The sequence below is a fragment of the Macaca mulatta genome, chromosome 19, assembly GCF_049350105.2.
Source record: "Macaca mulatta isolate MMU2019108-1 chromosome 19, T2T-MMU8v2.0, whole genome shotgun sequence".
Classification (NCBI taxonomy): domain Eukaryota; kingdom Metazoa; phylum Chordata; class Mammalia; order Primates; family Cercopithecidae; genus Macaca; species Macaca mulatta.
Genome location: NC_133424.1, coordinates 17,625,909 through 17,644,009, shown reverse-complemented (window position 1 = coordinate 17,644,009; position 18,101 = coordinate 17,625,909). Strand labels below are relative to the sequence as shown.

Below are 18,101 nucleotides of genomic sequence, written 5' to 3'. Positions count from 1 at the left end.
GCTGGGTGGGTTTTCTTAAATTTTCCTTCTGACTGAGAAAAATTCTGCAGCAAGTTCACCAACGATCTGGGCCTCCAGGGAGATTCCAGTTCTAGCTCATTCTATTTTCCCTTTGGGCTGGGTGTGCAACAACATGGTATTTCCTTATAAAATGCTGCAGCTGTTATGGAAAACAGTATGGTGGTTCTTCAAAAAAGTTAAAAACAGAATTACCATAGGATCCAGCAAGTCCACTTCTGGGTATATACCCGAAAGAATTGAAAGCAGTGTCTTGAAGAGATATTTGCACACCCATGTTCAAAAAAGCATTATGCACAATAGCCAAAAGCTGGAAGCAACCCAAGTGTCTACTGAAGGATGGATGAACAAAATGTGGTACATCCAGAAAATGGAATATTACTCAGCCTTGAAAAAGAAGGAAATTCTGACACATACTACCATGTGGATGACCCATGAGGACTTTATACTATGTGAAATAAGCTGATCACAAAAACACAAATAATGTCTAATTTCGCTTACATGAGGCACTTAGTAAAAAATGACAGAGACACAAAGTAGAATGGGCCAGGCACGGTGGTTCACAACTGTAATCCCAAGTACTTTGGGAGACCGAGGTGGGCAGATTGCTTGTGCTCAGGAGTTCGAGACTAGCCTAGGCAACATGGCAAAACCTTGTCTCTACAAAAAATACAAAAATTAGCCAGGCATGGTGGTGTACACCTGTGGTTTCAGCTACTCGGGAGGCCGAGGAAGGAGGATCACTTGAGCCTAGGAGTTTGAGGCTGCAGTAAGCTATGATTATACCACTCTAGCTGGGTGACAGAGCAAGACCCTGTCTCAAAAAAAAAAAAAAAAAAAAAGTGGAATGGTGAGTTCAGGGCTTGCAGGAGAGGGAATGGGGAATGAGTATTTCATGGGGACAGAGTCTCAGTTTGGCAAAATGAGAGAGTTCTGGATATATATGGTGGTGGTGTTTGCATAACTGCGAATGTGTGAATGCACTTACCGCCGCTGAACTGAATATTTACAAATGGTTAAGATGGTAAATTTCACGTGATGTCTGGTTTACCAAGTTCAAAAAATTGACAAAAAAGCCCTTTCCGCACCTGCTCCAGCTTGAAGATGTGCTGGTTGAAGTAATACTGTAGCTGCTCATTGGCGTAGTTGATACAGAACTGCTCGAAGCTGTTCCTCTCGAAGTCTTCAAATCCGAAGATGTCCAGGACCCCGATGGACAGGCACTGGGAGAGACAGAGAAAATGGTCACTGCCCGCAGGTGCCCCCCGTGGGAGCCAGCCTTCATGAGAGGGGCTGGCTCTACAGGCTGTGACCTATTAGGTCCTGAGTCCCCGCTGCTTGGCAGAACACTTTGCCATTACCAGCATGGAATCCATACTTTTTTTTTTGAGGCAGGGTCTTGCTCTGTTGCCCAGGTTGGAGTGCAGTGGCGCCACCACAGCTCACTGCAGCCTTGACCTCCTGGGCTCAAGCAATCCTTCTGCCTCAGCCTCCTGAGTAGCTGGGACCACAGGTGCATGTCAGAATCTGTCGTTTTTGAATAAGGGGCCCTGTTTTCATTCTGCCCTGGGCCTGAATTTTGTAGCCTGTCCTGTTTCCTGGTCCTGCCTGTTGGGGGAAACAGCCTCTTGACTACAGATGCCTCGGCTCCGGATGTTCTAGGTTGCCCACCAAGGATGTTGGTAGTGAGGATGTGGCCTCCCCTGACCTAGCTTGAGGGAGGAAATGGGGGCACTCACCGAGACTGCCTCTTCCACGTCCTTCTTGTTGAGGAGTGCGTGGTTGATCCGCAGCACAATCCAGTCGAACAGGGCGCTGTACAGAGACTTGGCCATGGAGTCGCGGGCAGTGATGGCCTATGGACACAGAGCGGGTGGCTCACCTCCAGCACGGCAGGCCCTGCACTGGAGTCTTGCTCTGTCGCCCCGGCTGGAGTGCAGTGGCACGATCTCGGCTCATTGCAGCCTCCACCTCCTGGGTCAAGCGATTCTCCTGTCTCAGCCTCCCAGGTAGCTGAGATTACAGGTACGCACCACCATACCTAGCTAATTTTCGTATTTTTACTAGAGACGGAGTTTCACTATGTTGGCCAGGCTGGTCTCAAACTCTGACCTTAGGTGATCCGCCTGCCTTGGCCTCCCAAAGTCCTGGGATTACAGGCATGAGCCACTGTGCCTGGCCAAGATGGCCCTTGGTATATATATTTTTTTGACATAGGGTCTCACTCTGTTGTCCAGGCTGAAGTGCACTAGTACAATCTTGGCTCACTGCAAACTTCGCTTCCTGGGCTCAAGTGATCTTCCTGCCTCAGCCTCCTGTGTAGCTCGGGCTACAGGCGCACAACACCACACCTGGTTAATTTTTACTTTTTTTTTTTTTGAGGTGGAGTCTTTTTTTTTTTTTTTTTTTTTTGAGACGGAGTCTTGCTCTGTCGCCCAGGCTGGAGTGCAGTGGCCAGATCTCAGCTCACTGCAAGCTCCGCCTCCCGGGTTCCCGTCATTCTCCTGCCTCAGCCTCCCGAGTAGCTGGGACTACAGGTGCCGCCACCTCGCCTGGCTAATTTTTTGTGTTTTTAGTAGAGACGGGGTTTCGCCGTGTTAGCCGGGATGGTCTCGATCTCCTGACCTTGTGATCCGCCCGTCTCGGCCTCCCAAAGTGCTGGGATTACAGGCTTGAGCCACCGCGCCCGGCCGAGGTGGAGTCTTGTTCTGTCACCCAGGCTGAAGTACAGTGACATAGTCTTGGCTCACTGCAACCTCTGCCTCCTGAGTTCAAGCGGTTCTCCAGCCTCAGCCTTCTGAGTAGCTGGGATTACAGGTACACACCAGCATGCCTGGCTAATTTTTGTACTTTTAGCAGAAAGGGGTTTTGCCATGTTGGCCAGGCTGGTCTCGAACTCATGGCCTCAAGTGATCTGCCCACCTCAGCCTCCAAAAGTGATGGGATTACAGGCATGAGCCACCGTGCCTGGCCTTAATTTTTAATTTTATTGTGGAGACGGGGGGGTCTCACTATGTTGCCAAGGCTGGACTCGAACTCCTGGGCTCAAGCAATCCTTCTGCCTTGGCCTCCCTAAGTGTTGGGATTACAGGCGTGAGCCACTGCAACCAGCCAAGGTGGTCTCTGTCAATATTCAACTCATCCAACACACACCTTTCACCCTGTCCTGGAGGACGTGCCTGCACACTGAGGCTTTAACAGACCCAGCGGCCTCTGGAATGGCCGCGGAGGCCTTTCCATACACTCCTCAGAGCAACCAAAATTGCTGCTGAGTGAGGAACTTGGGCTCAGGGAGGGGGTGGGGCGTGCAATTGTGGTAGAACCAGCAAGGAGGGTCTAACTAACTTCAGGCCCCTTGTTCTTCCAGGGGCACCATGTGGCTATCACCATGTGCATCAAAGCTCTTTTGTGGCCGGGCATGGTGGCTCATGCCTGTAATGCCAGTACTTTGAGAGCCAAGGCGGGTGGATACCCCGTCTCTACTAAAAATGCAAAAAAAAAAAAAAAAAACCAAAAAAAAAAAAACCAGTCTGGGCACAGTGGCTCAAGCCGGTAATCCCAGCATTTTGGGAGGCCGAGGCGGGTGGATCACCTGAGGTCAGGAGTTCAAGACCAGCCTGACCAGCATGGTGAAACCCTGTCTCTACTAAAAATACAAAATTAGCCGGGTGTGGTGGCACATGCCTGCAATCCCAGCTGCTCAGGAGGCTGAGGCAGGAGAATTGCTTGAACCCAGGAGGCGTAAGTTGCAGTAAGCCGAGATTGTGCCATCGCACCCCAGCCTGGGCAACAAGAGCGAAACTCTGTTTCAAAAATAAAATAAAAATAAAAATGCAAAAATAATTAGCCAGGCCTCGTGGTGCACACCTGTAATGCCAGCTACTCAGCAGGCTGAGGCATGAGAATCACTTGAATCTGGGAGGAGGAGGGTGTACTGAGCCGAGATAGTCCCACTGCACTCCAGCCTGGGCGAGAGTGAGACGTTATCTCAAAAAAAAAAAAAAAAAAAAAAAAGCTCTTAAGGTCCAATCTATATAGAATAAATTGTCTTTTTTTTTTCCACATATTCAGGTCGCAACTCTGACAGATGTATTCACCGGCAGACAAGATCTAGAATGTGTCCCCTTCGTTTTGTATTTCTTGGGTGTCAAGGAAATGGAGCCACACAGAATGCAGCCCCTGTCGGGCACCTTTGGCTCTGCGTGGAGCCTCTCGGGGCACCAGTGCTGCTCGGGTCTTGGGTGATGTGCAGCAACTTCCTGGCAACATCACGTGGTGCCCTGGACCCATGTAGGCTCAGAATGTCCCCGGTGCCTGTTTGAAATGCCACAGCAGCTTCCCATTGGGTGAGGGGCTAAAAATCCCCATTGTGACTAGGTACTTTCCTATTGTTAAACAAGCTGCAAGTGATCCTGCTCTTGAGATGTAAAAATGCAAGAGAAATACAGCACAGAGAAAACATCCAGGCTGGGGCAAAGACCAGAGGGAGGCACCTTAACAAGGTTTAGAGTCACAGGCTTGAGACTTATAGGCTGGGAGTTACATAAGGGTAGTCAGTGTCATGTTCCGGAGTCCAGGGATGGGCAAATTTTCTTCTGGAAGGGACCAGGGAGTCATTATTTTTGGCTCTGGGGCCTGATGTTCTCTGTCGCAACTGCTCTGCTTAGCTGCTATGGCCCCAAAGCAGTCTTAGGTGGTATGTAAATGAATGGGTATGGCCATGTGCCAATAAAACTTTATTAGCAAAACCAGGTGGAAGGCTGGATCTGGCCAACTATTGCTGGTGAGAATCAGCACGCACACGGAATATATAGAAACACAGATATGAATGCATGTGGCTCAAGTTCTGGCCTGAGGGCCATGGTTTGTGTCCCAGGCTGGCCTGAACTCACATGACAATCAGAGGCACTGCCTGGGTTCCATTCTAGCATTTCAGGGACAGGAACGGCCCACTCACGCCAGCTCTTTCCAAAGACCATTCCCGCTTGGGTTTTGGGGTCTGGCACTCTGTGAGTGCCTGGGCAGCGCTCACCTCGCTGAGGCTGTAGGGAAGGATGAGCTTGTCGTTGACGGTCACCGTTTTTCTTTTGGTCAGAACCTCCACCAAGATTTCTCGCTTTACCTGTTTGGAGGTCAAGGAGAGGGAGAAGGAAAAGGGAGATGGAGGGTATATCAGGCATGTCCTGGTGTCACTGAGGCAAGGCCCGGGGCCAGAGGCAGCTGGGAGACGGACCCTCAGCAGCCAGGCCTGGAAGTGGGCCCTGAAGCCTGCCCACCCACCCACGATGTGCTGTTTTTTTTTTTTTTTTTTTTTTTTTGAGACGGAGTCTCGCTGTGTCACCCAGGCTGGAGTGCAGTGGCGCGATCTCGGCTCACTGCAAGCTCTGCCTCCCGGGTTTACGCCATTCTCCTGCCTCAGCCTCCGAGTAGCTGGGACTACAGGTGCCCGCCACCACGCCCGGCTAGTTTTTTGTATTTTTAGTAGAGACGGGGTTTCACCATGTTAGCCAGGATGGTCTCGATCTCCTGACTTCGTGATCCACCCGCCTCGGCCTCCCAAAGTGCTGGGATTACAGGCTTGAGCCACCACGCCCGGCCTGTTTTTTTTTTTTTTTTGAGACAGAGTCTCACTCTATCGCCTAGGCTGCAGTACAGTGGTGTGATCCTGGCTCACTGCAACCTCCGCCTCCCGGGTTCAAGCGATTCTCCTGCCTCAGTCTCCCCAGTAGCTGAGGTTACAGGCGCCTGCCACCATGCCCAGCTAATTTTTGTATTTTTTGTAGAGATGGGGTTTCTCCATGTTGGCCAGGTTGGTCTTGAACTCCTGACCTCAGGTGATCCGCCTGCCTGGGCCTCCCAAAGTGTTGGGATTACAGGCATGAGCCACTGTGCCTGGCCTGCGATGTTGTTTTATACTTGGCAGGTTTCAGAATTCCCACATAGCATGGGCTTGCTGGATGCTTACCCCGTGGCGCGCACAGGCCTTATGTGAGTGTGAGCCATGGGTCCAGGTGGCGCCCGGTGACCAGCACTCACTGCTTTGCCTGTTGGAGCTGGTGGCTCCCATCCATTGCACAGGGGCTGGGCTTAGACTTTACCCAGACAGCCGACATGCTCATCCCTCCCCCAACTGCCAAGCTACCTGAGCTGGTGGTCTCTGCCCACCAGCAGCAAGAGTGGGGAATAAGCGGGGGCCTTCTCTCTCTCTTTTTTTTTTTACATGGAGTCTTGCTCTGTCGCCCAGGCTGGAGTGCAGTGGCGCAATCTTGGCTCACTGCAACTTCTGCTTCCCGAGTTCAAGTGATTCTCCTATCTCAGCCCCCTGAATAGCTGGGACTACGGTGTGCGCCACCATGCCCAATTAATTTTTGTATTTTTAGTAGAGATAGGGTTTCTCCATACTGGTCAGGTTTTGGGGCCTGATGTTCTCAAACTGGTCTCGAAGTCCTGACCTCAGATAATCCACCTGCCTCAGCCTCCCAAAGTGCTGGGATTACAGGCGTGAGCCATCGTGCCCGGCTGGCAGGGGCTTTCTCTGAATATCCCAGCAGATGCTCACATATCCCCAAGAACTCAACAGAAGCTGGGGCTCCTGTACCAAGAATGGAACGCTAAGCATAAATGGATTAAAACACAAAAGACTGGGGTAGGGTTCCTCGGCCTCACTGCCTTTTGCACTTGGGGCTGGATAATTCTCTGCCGGGGGGGGCTGTCCTGTGCACTGCAGGGTGTTGAGCAGCATCCATGGCCTCTACCTAGCAGATGCCAGGAGCAATCCAGAGTATGGCAACCAGAAAGGTCTCCAGACATTGCCCAGTGTGTCCTGGGGGCACAACTGCCCCTGGCTGAGAACCAGTGGAGGAGGAAGGGATGGCAGGTCCAATGAGAAAATGATCAAACCAGAAGTTTTTGTTTTTTAAGAGATGGGGCCTTACGCTGTCACTCACCCCAGCTGGAGTGCAGTGGCACGATCACAGCTCACTGCAGCAATGAACTCCTAGGCTCAAGTAATCTTCCTGCCTTGGCCCCCTGGGTAGCTGGGATTACAGGAGCACACCATCAACACCTGCACGCAGCCCCAAGCTATAGTTTTTTTCTTTCTTTGAGACAGAGTGTTGCTCTGTCGCCCAGATTGGAGTGCAGTGGCACAATCTTGGCTCACTGCAGCCTCTGCCTCCCAAGTTCAAGTGATTCTCGTGCCTCTGCCTCCCGAGTACCTTAGACTATAGGCACGTACCACCATGCCTGGCTAATTTCTTTTTGTATTTTTAGTAGAGATGGGGTTTCACCATGTTAGCCAATCTGGTTTTGAACTCCCAACCTCAGTTGATCCTCCCACCTCCGCCTCCCAAAGGGCTGGGACTACAGGTGTGAGCCATCGCACCTGGCCCCTGAGCTGTAGTTTCAGAGAGGCTTTCACTTGAGGGTGGGAGGAGGAGATGCCCCCGTCCACAGAGCTCATCAGAAATGAGGAAGCAACACTGTAGAGATGAGAGCGGAAGACGTAAGGTCCTGGTTGATGAAACCTCAGCCTACGTAGGAAGTTCTGGGTACGGTCCCTCGTATTGAGAGATAGCCAGCGGCCCTGAGTCAGGCCTGAGGAGGGACAGAGATGGTGATCAGTACCTTCAGAAGCTGCGACAGGGTGTCCAGCACCTCGGGCGGCCCGACCTCCAACCCTTCCTCTCGGCCTGTAGCTCTCTTCTTGTAAGTGACGTTGCCTAGGTACAGGATGGCCGAGAGGACGGCAAAAATCCTGGGAAAGAAAAGGCACTCACATTTGGGCAGTTTCTACATTCCTAAGACATCAGATTCTTCCAGGGAACTGGGCTGAATCCATAAAACCAGCAAATTTTGTTCAGAACGCATGAAGCTGGAAAAATATCTAAGGCCTCTGTTGAAGACTGCCTCTGTGGAATGTGACTTTGCAGACAGTTACCTTTTTCCTGAGATTTGATCTGGCTCTGTCGCCCAGGCTGGAGTGCAGTGACACAATCATAGCTCACTGTAACCTCCAACTCCTGGGCTCAAGTGATTCTACTGCCTCAGCCTCCTGAGTAGCTGGTACTACAGGCCACCACATTTGGCTAATTTAAAAACATATTTTTAAAGGGATGGAGTCTTGCTATGTTGCCCAGGCTGGTCTCAAACTCCTGGTCTCAAGTGATCCTCTTGCCTTGGCCTCCTGAATACCTGGGATTATTGGCATGAGCCACTGCACCTGGCTAGACAGCTATTTTCTCTTTTTATGAAACAGGGTCTCACTCTTGTCACCCAGGCCGGAGTGCAGTGGCACAATCATGGCTCACTGCAGCCTCAACCTCCCTTGGCTCAGGTGAGCCTCCTACCTTAGCCTCTTGGGTAGCTGGGACTATAGGTTTGCACCACCATGCCTGGCTAGTGAAACTGTTTTTTTTTTTTTAAAAAAAAAATGTGTACAGATCCCTCTAACTAGCCTCCAGACCAAGAAATAGAACATTCCAAGTCCTGGATCCTGGAGCCCCCCAACCCCAGAGGAACCACTGTCCTGACGTCTAATGCTGTCTGTGAACTTGATGGGATGTCTGGCCAGTCACTGGCTATATTGTCCAGGCTGGAGTCCACTGGCTATTCAGAGGTGCTATCTTTTTTTTTTTTTTTTTTTTTTTGAGACAGAGTCTTGCTCTGTCGCCCAGGCTGGAGTGCATTGGCACAATCTTGGCTCACGGCTGCCTCTGCCTCCCGTGTTTAAGTGATTCTCGTCCCTCAGCCTCCTGAGTAGCTGGGATTACAGGCGTGCACCATCATGCCTGGCAAATTTTTCATATTTTTAGTAGAGATGGAGTTCCGCCATGTTGCCCAGGCTGGCCTTGAACTCCTGAGCTTAGGCAATCCACCTGCCATGGCCTCCCAAAGTGTTGGGATTACAGGCGTGAGCCACTGCGCCCAGGCCAGAGGTGCCATCTTAGCTCATTGTAGCTGTGAACTCCTGGGCTCAAGTGATCCTCCTACCTCAGCCTTCCAAGTAGCTGGGACTACAGGTGTGTGCCACCATGCCTGGAAAATTAAAAAAAAAAAAAAAAAAAAAGATGGGGTCTTGCTATGTTACCCAGGTTGGTCCCAAACTCCTGGTCTCAAGCGATCTTCCTGCCTTGGCCTCCCAAATAGCTGGGATAACAGGCGTAAGCCACCACGCCTGGTTTAAAAAAATTTAAATTGCTGGGAGCGGTGGCTTGTGCTTGTAATTCCAGCACGCTGGGAGGCTTACACAGGTGAATGGCTTCAGCCCAGGAATTCAAAATTAGCCTGGGCAACATGAGGAAACGCTGTCTCTACAAAAAATCGTCTGGGTGTGGTGGCATGCGCCTGTAGTCCCAGCTACTTGGGAGGCTGAGGTGGGAGGATCACCTGAACCAGGGGAGGTCAAGGCTGCAGTGAGCCATGATCTCACCACTTCACTCCAGCTTAGGTGAAAGTGTGAGACCCCACCTAAAAAAAAAAATAATTAAATTGTAGTAACATAAGCATAATATGAAATTCACTACCTTAACTTCTTTGATTTTTAGAGACAGGGTCTTGCTCTGTTGCCTGGGTGAAATGAAGTGGCACAATCCTAGTTCACAGTCTTGAACTCCTGGCTTTAAGTGATCCCATTGCCTTGGCCGTCCAAAGCACTGTGATTACATGTGGGAACAACCGCACCCAGTATTCTTTAAACTATTTTTTGTTGAGACTGGGTCTCCCTTTGTCACCCAGAGTGGCGTGATTACTTCAGTGGCGTGATCGTGGCTCACTGCAGCCTCTTCCTCCCTGGCCCAAGTGATCCTCCCACCTCAGCGCCACAAGTAGCTGGGACCACACGTGTGTACTACCACGCCTGACTAATTTTATTTATTTTTTGTAGAGATGGGGTTTCACCATGTTGCCCAGGCTGGTCTTGAACTCCTGGGCCCATGTAATTCTCCACCTTGGCCTCCCAAAGTGCTGGGATTACAGGCGTGAGTGAGCCACCTGGCGCCTGGCCAAACCATTTTTAAGGGTACAGCTCGGCAGCGTTAAGTATGTTCACATTACCTTTAATTGGCATCGCCTGATGACCAATGGCTTGAGCCCCTTCTCATGTGCTCACTGCTATTGGGCCACACTTCCTATGGCGGCTCTGTTCAGGACACTGCCTGCCCGTTTTCACTGGGTTGCAGGTTAGACCTCAGAGTGACTGGTAAGGGACATGTGCGCCCCCTGTACGCTCTGAGGGACGGTCCCCGGGACCCGCACACTTACTGCTTCTTGGTGGCGGGGAGGAAGCCCACCATCTCCATGGCCTGCTTGAGCCTCTCAAAGTCATGCTTCAGGTCCTCCCCATCTTCAATCTTCAAGTTATGCTGGAAAACAAAGGCGTCGGTACTTTGGGCATTCCTGGGCCGGCGAGGGTGGCGTGCCAGAGTGATTTTGGCTGGAGCTAGCGGGGCAGGGCCCCAGGACCAAGGGAATGAATGGGTTCTTTTAATGTTGCCTTCTGGGAGCGGGTTTGGGGGCCAGGGCAGGCTGCCTCTGACTTCCTGGCTGTGCATAAACAGCTTGAAGCCGGGAACAGAGGTGGCGTTTGTGACTGGGGCTTGAGGCTGTTTACCTGGTTGAGGTAGAAATAATCTTCAGGCTGCTTGAGCTGAAATTCTCGGCGCTCTTCCTCGCTGACCCCGAGTAACAAATAATAAAACACGTGGTAGTTCCTACAGGTCAAAATTGGGAGGAACACAGTTGTTTTTGGAGGCCAAGCAATAGCTACTCTGCAAATCACTACTAACATGGCTTTGGAGAGCACACCTCAAATATGTACAAATTTAAAACAGTAAGTCAGTTCTTATGTCTTAAAAAAACAAAAAGAAACAAATGAGCATCTTGAGCAAATAGATTTCCGGAGGACTGGAGGTGGGTGGGTGTACATCTCACTAACTTGTCAACTGGAAATATTTCTTTTTTTTTTTTTTGAGATAGGGTCTTGCTCTGTTGCTCGGACTGAAGTGCAATGGTGTGATCACAGCTCACTGTAGCCTCGACTGCCTGGGTTCAAGTGATCCTCCCAGGTCAGCCTCCTGAGTAGCTGGGACTACAGGTGTGTGTCACCATGCCCAGCTAATTTTTTTTTTTTTTTTTTTTTTGCAGAGATGGGATTTCGCCATGTTGACCAAGCTGGTCTGGAACTCCTGGGTTCATGTGATCCTCCCGCTTAGGCCTCCCAAAGTGTTGGGATTACAAGCGTTAGCCACTGCTACAGGCCTGTTTTTTTTTTTTTTCTTAAAGAGACAAGGACTGTAGCCGGGCGTGGTGGTGCACGTCTGTAATCCCAGCTACTTGGGAGGCAGAGGCATGAGAATCGCTTGAATCCAGGAGGTGGAGGTTGCAATGAGCCGGGATGACACCACTGCACTCTAGACTGGGTGACAGAGCAAGACTCTGACTCAAACAAACAAACAAACCAAAAAAAAAAAAAAAAAAAAACAAAACACAAAACCCAACTAACCAAACAAAAACAAAGAGACAAGGATTTGCTCTATTGCCCAGGCTGAAGTGTGGTGTCTAGCTCACTGCAGCCTCAACCTCCTGGACTCACGTGATCCTCCCGCCTAGACCTCCCGAATAGTTAGAAGACTACAGGCACATGCTACCATGCCTAAGAAATGCTTCCAATCTAATTTTCTATATTTTGTGCAGACATCTGAGCACGTACTAGGGATAAAACCTCCAGGGAGGCACACAAAGGTGGCTTGGGAGGTATGAAAACAAAGTGTGAGGCCACAGGAGCAGGTCTGGGGAGAAGATGGATGGGCAGGCCCTGCTCCTGTGAGAGCCTCCACGGCCTCCCCGAGTTCTTCTGACCTCAGGACATTTGCTTTGCTTCTCTCCTCTGTAGGAAGAAACGCAGACATGACGTGGCATTCAGAGATTCCCGGGAAAACGTTCTCCTACCTCTCATCCTTCTCCTGAGACACCAGGCGAGACTTTTCAAGCAGATATTTCTCGACGACAGCTCTGTCATTAAGAGAAAAAGAGAAAGAATAAAACGTTACATTTTAGTATTGTGTTAATATTGAGGTGTTTTTTTTTTTTTTTTGAGATGGAGTCTCGCTCTGTCATTCAGGATGGAGTACAATGGTACAATCTTGGCTCATTGCAACCTCTGCCTCCCGGGTTCAAGCGATTATGTTGCCTCAGCCCCCAGAGTGGTTGGAATTACAGGCGTGTGCCACCATACCCAGCTAATTTTTGTATTTTTAGTAGAGGTGGGGTTTTGCCGTGTTGGCCAGGCTGATCTCGAACTCTTGACCTATGTCAAGTGATCTGCACACCTTGGCCTCCCAAAGTGCTGTGATTACAGGCATGAGCCACCACGCCTGGCCAATATTTGTTATTCACTGTCTTTTTTATTCTAGCCATCCTAGTGGGGGTGTAGTGGTATGTCGCTGTGGGCTTTTTTTTTTTTTGAGATGGAGTATCATTCTGTTGCCCAGGCTGGAGTGCAATGACGCGATTTTGGCTCACTGCAACCTCCACCTCCTGGGTTCAAGCAATTCTCCTGCCTCAGCCTTCCGAGTAGCTGGGATTACAGGCATGTGCCACCATGCCTGGCTAATTTTGTATTTTTAGAAGAGATGGGGTTTCTCCATGTTGGTCAGGCTGGTCTCGAACTCCTGACCTCAGGTGATCCACTTGCCTCAGCCTCCCAAAGTGCTGGAATTACGGGCATGAGCCACTGCAGCATTTGTTTTGAGGCAGGATCTTGCTCTGTTGTGCAGGCTGGAGTGCAGTAGCACAATAATGGCTCAATGCAGCCTTGTCCTCCTGGGCTCAAGTGATCTTCCCACCTCGGCCTCCCGAGTAGCTGGGACTACAGGCTAATTTTTGTAGTTTGGTAGAGACGGGGTTTCGTCATGTTGTCCAGGTTGGTCTATAACTCCTGGCCTCAAGTGATCTACCTGTCTCAGCCTCCTGAAGTGTTGGGATTACAGGCATGAGCCATGCATCTGGCCTGTCACTGTGGTTTGGATTTGCATTTCCGTGATGACCAATGATGCCGAACATCTTCTCACGTGCTGCCTGGCCATTCACAGGTCTTCTCTGATAAAGTATCCATTGATATCTTTTGTGGTTTTCTTATTGGGGTGTTGGTCCTATTATTGAGCTATAAATGCTCTTTCTATATTCTAGATTCAAGTCCTTTCTTGGTTCTGATTTGCAGGTACCTTCTCTGGGTCTGGGGCTTCCTCTCCAATTTTGTCACAGTGTCCTTGGAAGCCCAGGGGTCTGTGATACCCATCAATACTTGGTTGTATCCATACAGTCTGGTGTTCTGCCGTTTGCCGATCATTTTCTTTTTCTTTTTTTTTAGACGGAGTTTTGCTCTTGTTGTCCAGGCTGGAGTGCAGTGGCGTGATCTCTGCTCACTGCAACCTCCGCCTCCGGGGTTCAAGCAATTCTCCTGCCTCAGCTTTCCAGTAGCTGGGATTACAGGTGCCCATCACCACGCCAAGTTAATTTTTGTATTTTTAGTAGAGACAGATTTCACCATGTTGGCCAGGCTGGTCTCGAACTCCTGAACTCAGGTGATCCACCCGCCTCGGCCTCCCAAAGTGCTGGGATTACAGGTGTGAGCCACTGCTCCTGGCCTTGCCAATCATTTTCTCTGTGCCAAGCAGTTAAGGTGTTTCCTCCAAATTAAATTCTCAGAGGTCCTTCAGGAGGCACCTGGCATCATGTGGGACCTTGAGTCTGAGGGTGCCAGCACAGGGACTAGGGTGTCTCTGCAGCCCCAAATATCTCTCGATGCTAAAAGTAGTGGCAGGGAATGTTTTTTCAAGGACAAATACGTTCTAGGCATCATTTGATATATTTCTCAGGGACTCCTCTCACACGCTGGGGCAGGCACGGTGGCTCCTGAGGAGTGGACAAGGAGCCGAGGCTCGGTGAGACTACGTGCTGCCCAGGGTCCTGTGGGAGGCGGGTGGTCTGGTGGGATCACTTCGCACCAGCTGGGGCTGGCTGAGTCTGGTGGGGCCGGTCTATCACAGGGTCCACCATCACTAGAGATGTGAGCTCACTGGGGGCTCCAGATCACCCTCATCTGAGCTTATCCTGTTATGCAGGAGACACAGCTGGTGCCCAAGGGGTGGCAGGGCCAGGGTACAGCACAAGGTTCCTGATTCAGGGCCTGCTGAATGCCGCCTGCCTGTCTCTCCAGGACAGCAGTCTTTTTTTTTTTTTTTTTTTTTTTTTTTTTGAGACAGAGTCTCACTCTGTCACCCAGTCTGCAGTGCAGTGGCATGATCTCGGCTCACTGCAACCTCTGCCTCCCATGTTCAAGCAGTTCTCCTGCCTCAGCTTCCCGAGTAGCTGGGATTACAGGCATGCGCCACCACACCCAGCTAATTTTGTATTTTTAGTAGAGATGGGGTTTTGCCATGTTGGCCAGGCTGGTCTTGAACTCCTGGCCTCACGTGATCCAACCGCTTCAGTCCCACAAAGTGCTGGGATTACAGGCATGAGCCACCATGCCCAGCCCAGGACAGCAGTCTTTTGTCTGCAGGCTCACACAGGGACATACACGATGCACAGGTGACTTTCGATGGGCCTGGCCTAGGTCCTCTCTTCTTTCAAATAGGAGAAAAAAATGTTTCCTTCTATTCCTTTGCCGGGCTAGTAACCAGTTTCAGCACCTGCAGCCTCATAAATTGGGGAACTGGGCAGGGAGGCTTGGACTACGCCTGATCCTTGGCTTTCGTGGGAATGGCATGGAGAAGTGTCACCTGCCTGAAGGTAGGCAAAAGCAGAACCGGTCCGAGCCGGCTCCTTGTGATTGCTGCGGCCATTCTTGGGATGGGAAGTGCGCCTCCCTCCCTGGGGTGAGGATGGCCACAGTCCTGAGGTTGTGGGTGGAGGCAGGACTCCTTTTCCTGAATCCAAGGCCACAGATATGACTTTTCAAAGCTGGTCTGGGAGACCTGGTCACAGAGGGCCACTGGTCCTGAATATGACAGCACCCTGGGGAAGGCAAGGGAGGCTGAACCGTTTAGCTATGGGCTGGGCCAGGACAGCCCTTCTGGTGTGTGGTCCAATGGCGGGCCCTGGAAGTTATGCCTCCTGGAACCTGGGGATGTGACTTTATCTGGAAAAAGGGAGCTGGGCGCAGTGGCTCATGCCTGTAATCCCCAGAGCTTTGGGGGGGCCAAGGTGGAAGGATCTCTTGAGGCCAGGAATTCAAGACCAGCCTGGACAACATAGTGGGACCCTGTCTCTACGGAATAAAAATAAAAAATTAGCCAGGTGTGGCGGTGTGCACCTGTAGTCCCAGCTGCTCAGAAGGCTGAGGCAGGAGGATCACTTGACTCCAGGAGTTCAAGGCTACAGTGAGCCATAATCAAGCCATTGTACTCCAGCCTGGGCAACAGAGTAAGATGCTATCTCAAAAAATAAAAAGGGTCTTTGCAGAGGCCATTAAGTTAAAGACCTCAAGATCATCCTTAATAATCCAGGAAGGCCCTAAATCCAATGTCAAATGTTCTTATAAGAGAAGAGGGGGTCGGGGGTGGTGGCTCACGCCTGTAATCCCGGCACTTTGGGAGGTCGAAGCAGGCGGATCACTTGAGGCCAGGAGTTTGAGACTAACCTGGCCAACACAGTGAGGCCCTGTCTTTACTAAAAATAACAAAAATTAGCTGGGTGTGGTGGCACATTCCTATAATCCCAGCTACTCGGGAGACTGAGGCACAAGAATTGCTTGAGCCTGGGAGGCAGAGGTTGCAGTGAGCAGAGAGAGCATCACTGCACTCCAGCCTGGGCGACAGGGTGAGATTCCGTCTCCAAAACAATAAAAATAAAAAAATAAAACAGGAGAGACATAGGCCACCTGAAGACAGAGGCAGAGATTGGAGTAATGTGGCCACAAGCCAAGGGAGCCACCAGAAGCTGGAGGAGGTAGCCAGGATCTTTCCCTAGAGCCTCCAGAAGGAACCAGCGCTGTGGACACCTTGATATCCGATTTCTGGCCTCCGGGATGTTGCGAGAATAATTCCTGCTGTTTCAGCCATATGGTTTGTCGTACACTGTTATGGCAGTCCCTCCTAGGAAATGCAGACAGAGATACTGTGGGAAAGGGGGCGGTGCCCATACGGAGGGGAATCCTGTAGTGTCTGTCCAGAGCCAGCTGGACACCCAGACAAGACGAGGAGGCAGCTTAGTTTCTCCCCAAGGGAGGCCTGGAACTGTAGCAACAGTATCTGTGTCATCTTCCCAACAAGGTACCCTGAACGCTTCCTGTGGGCTAAAAATCTCTGCAATGTGGCAGATAGGATCGTACAAAAGACGGACCCATGGGAAGAAAAATAAAATCAAAGATAAGAGGTGGGGACCTTTGTGCATTGCTGATGGGAAGGTAAAATGGTGTGGCTTCTGTGGGAAACAGTATGGCGGCTTCTTAAAAAATTAAACGGCCAGGAGTGGTGGCTCACGCCTGTAATCCCAGCACTTTGGGAGGCCAAGGTAGGCAGATCACCTGAGGTCGGGAGTTTGAGACCAGCCTGACCAACATGCAGAAACTCCATCTCTACCAAAAATATACAATTAGCTGGGCGTGGTAGTACATGCCTGTAATTCCAGCTACTCAGGAAGCTGAGGCAGGAGAATCGCTTGAACCCAGGAGGCGGAGGTTGCGGTGAGCCGAGATTGCGCCACTGCACTCCAGCCTGGGCAATAAGAGCAAAACTCCGTCTTAAAAAAAAAAAAAAAAAAAAAAAGAAAGAAAAACTAAACATAGTGTCTGGGTGCAGTGGCTCACACCTGTAATTTCTGGATCACAGGCATGCACCACCACGCCCAGCTAATTTTTTTTTTTTTAAGATGGACTTTCGCTCTTGTCGCTCAGGCTGGAGTGCAGTGGCATGATCTTGGCCCACTGCAAACTCCGCCTCTTGGGTTCAAGCGATTCTCCTGCCTCAGCCTCCCGAGTAGCTGGGATTACAGTTGCCTGCCATCATGCCTGGCTAATTTAGTAGAGACGGGGGTTTCACCACATTGGACAGGCTGGTCTTGAACTCCTGACCTCAGGTGATCCACCTGCCTCAGCCTCCTATAGTGCTGGGATTACAGGTGTGAGCCACCATGCCCGGCCTTATGTTGTGTATTTTAACCCCCAAAATATGAAGTGAAAAAGGTGGGGTCTTCATGGAGAGAAGGTCAGGGCCTGGAAGACAGGTGGGACAAGTGGCTGTTCCAGGTGTCTCTGATGAACTGGGCACACATGTGTGGGCAGATGGTAGGAGTTGGGGGGCCACTGACTGCCTTGTGGGGGCTGAGGCCGAGGGGCCAGAGCAGCCCCTGACATTTGTCAAGGGCCACTCACCTACACCACTGCCTACTGGAGCCTGGGCAGTGGGAAAAAGGAATGAAGCTAGAGGCGGAAGGGTTCAGGAGAACAATGTGCCTGCTTGTATCTTGAATATGGACCATCAGTTGAAATGATCATCAGTCAGGTTCAGACAGACAAAATCTTGGGACCTTTACAAATCCCACTGACACAGCAGCCCCTCAAACGAGAATCTGTAGTTAGGTGGGGGATCCTTGTGAGTATCCAGGCCTTGGACCCTGTCAGATGCCATCTAAGTACTCATCTATCCATCAATGGATCCATACATCCACTGATCAAGCCCATCCAATTTACCCATGAATCTATCCATTTGCTAAATGACACATCCACAAATCTCCCCATTTATTCATCTACCTACCCATGAATCTACCCATCCATCTATGAATAATCCATGTACTTATCCATCCACGAATCTGTCCACCCATGAATCCGTCTATCTATCTATCCATCCACTCATCCACACACCCACAACTCTACCCATTTATTCAACCGCCTACCTAAGAATCTATCCATCTACTTGTAAATCCATCCACCCATGAATCCATCTATCCAGCCACCCATGAATCCACTCACGCATAAATCCACCTATCTATTCATCCATCCATCCATCCATCCATCCATCCATCCATCCATCCATCCATCCACCCACCCACCCATTCATTATATGAATCTACCCATTTACTTATCC

The 18,101-nt window shown here is 50.5% G+C and overlaps 1 protein-coding gene and 2 long non-coding RNA genes across 11 annotated transcripts in view; 1 reads left to right on the top strand and 2 right to left on the bottom strand.

Annotated features, from left to right (window-relative positions):
- Positions 1-18,101, bottom strand: part of MYO9B (myosin IXB) — a 137,891-nt gene that overhangs the window by 50,693 nt on the left and 69,097 nt on the right. For all 9 annotated transcript variants that reach the window (XM_077978232.1, XM_077978233.1, XM_077978238.1 and 6 more), the window contains exons 4-10: positions 11,965-12,027; positions 10,628-10,727; positions 10,279-10,379; positions 7,645-7,774; positions 5,051-5,140; positions 1,758-1,874; positions 1,107-1,241 (exon numbers count right to left, since the gene is read on the bottom strand). In XM_077978232.1, coding sequence (XP_077834358.1) covers positions 1,107-1,241; positions 1,758-1,874; positions 5,051-5,140; positions 7,645-7,774; positions 10,279-10,379; positions 10,628-10,727; positions 11,965-12,027 — 736 coding nt within the window. The remainder of the gene's footprint in view (positions 1-1,106; positions 1,242-1,757; positions 1,875-5,050; positions 5,141-7,644; positions 7,775-10,278; positions 10,380-10,627; positions 10,728-11,964; positions 12,028-18,101) is intronic.
- Positions 5,310-10,383, top strand: LOC144336852 (uncharacterized). The gene is made up of 3 exons (XR_013409216.1): positions 5,310-5,852; positions 6,476-8,353; positions 9,818-10,383. It is a non-coding gene; the product is annotated as an uncharacterized LOC144336852 (long non-coding RNA).
- LOC144336849 (uncharacterized) lies at positions 12,467-17,401 on the bottom strand. The gene is made up of 3 exons (XR_013409213.1): positions 17,083-17,401; positions 15,835-16,568; positions 12,467-12,507 (listed from the first exon to the last, which is right to left on the bottom strand). It is a non-coding gene; the product is annotated as an uncharacterized LOC144336849 (long non-coding RNA).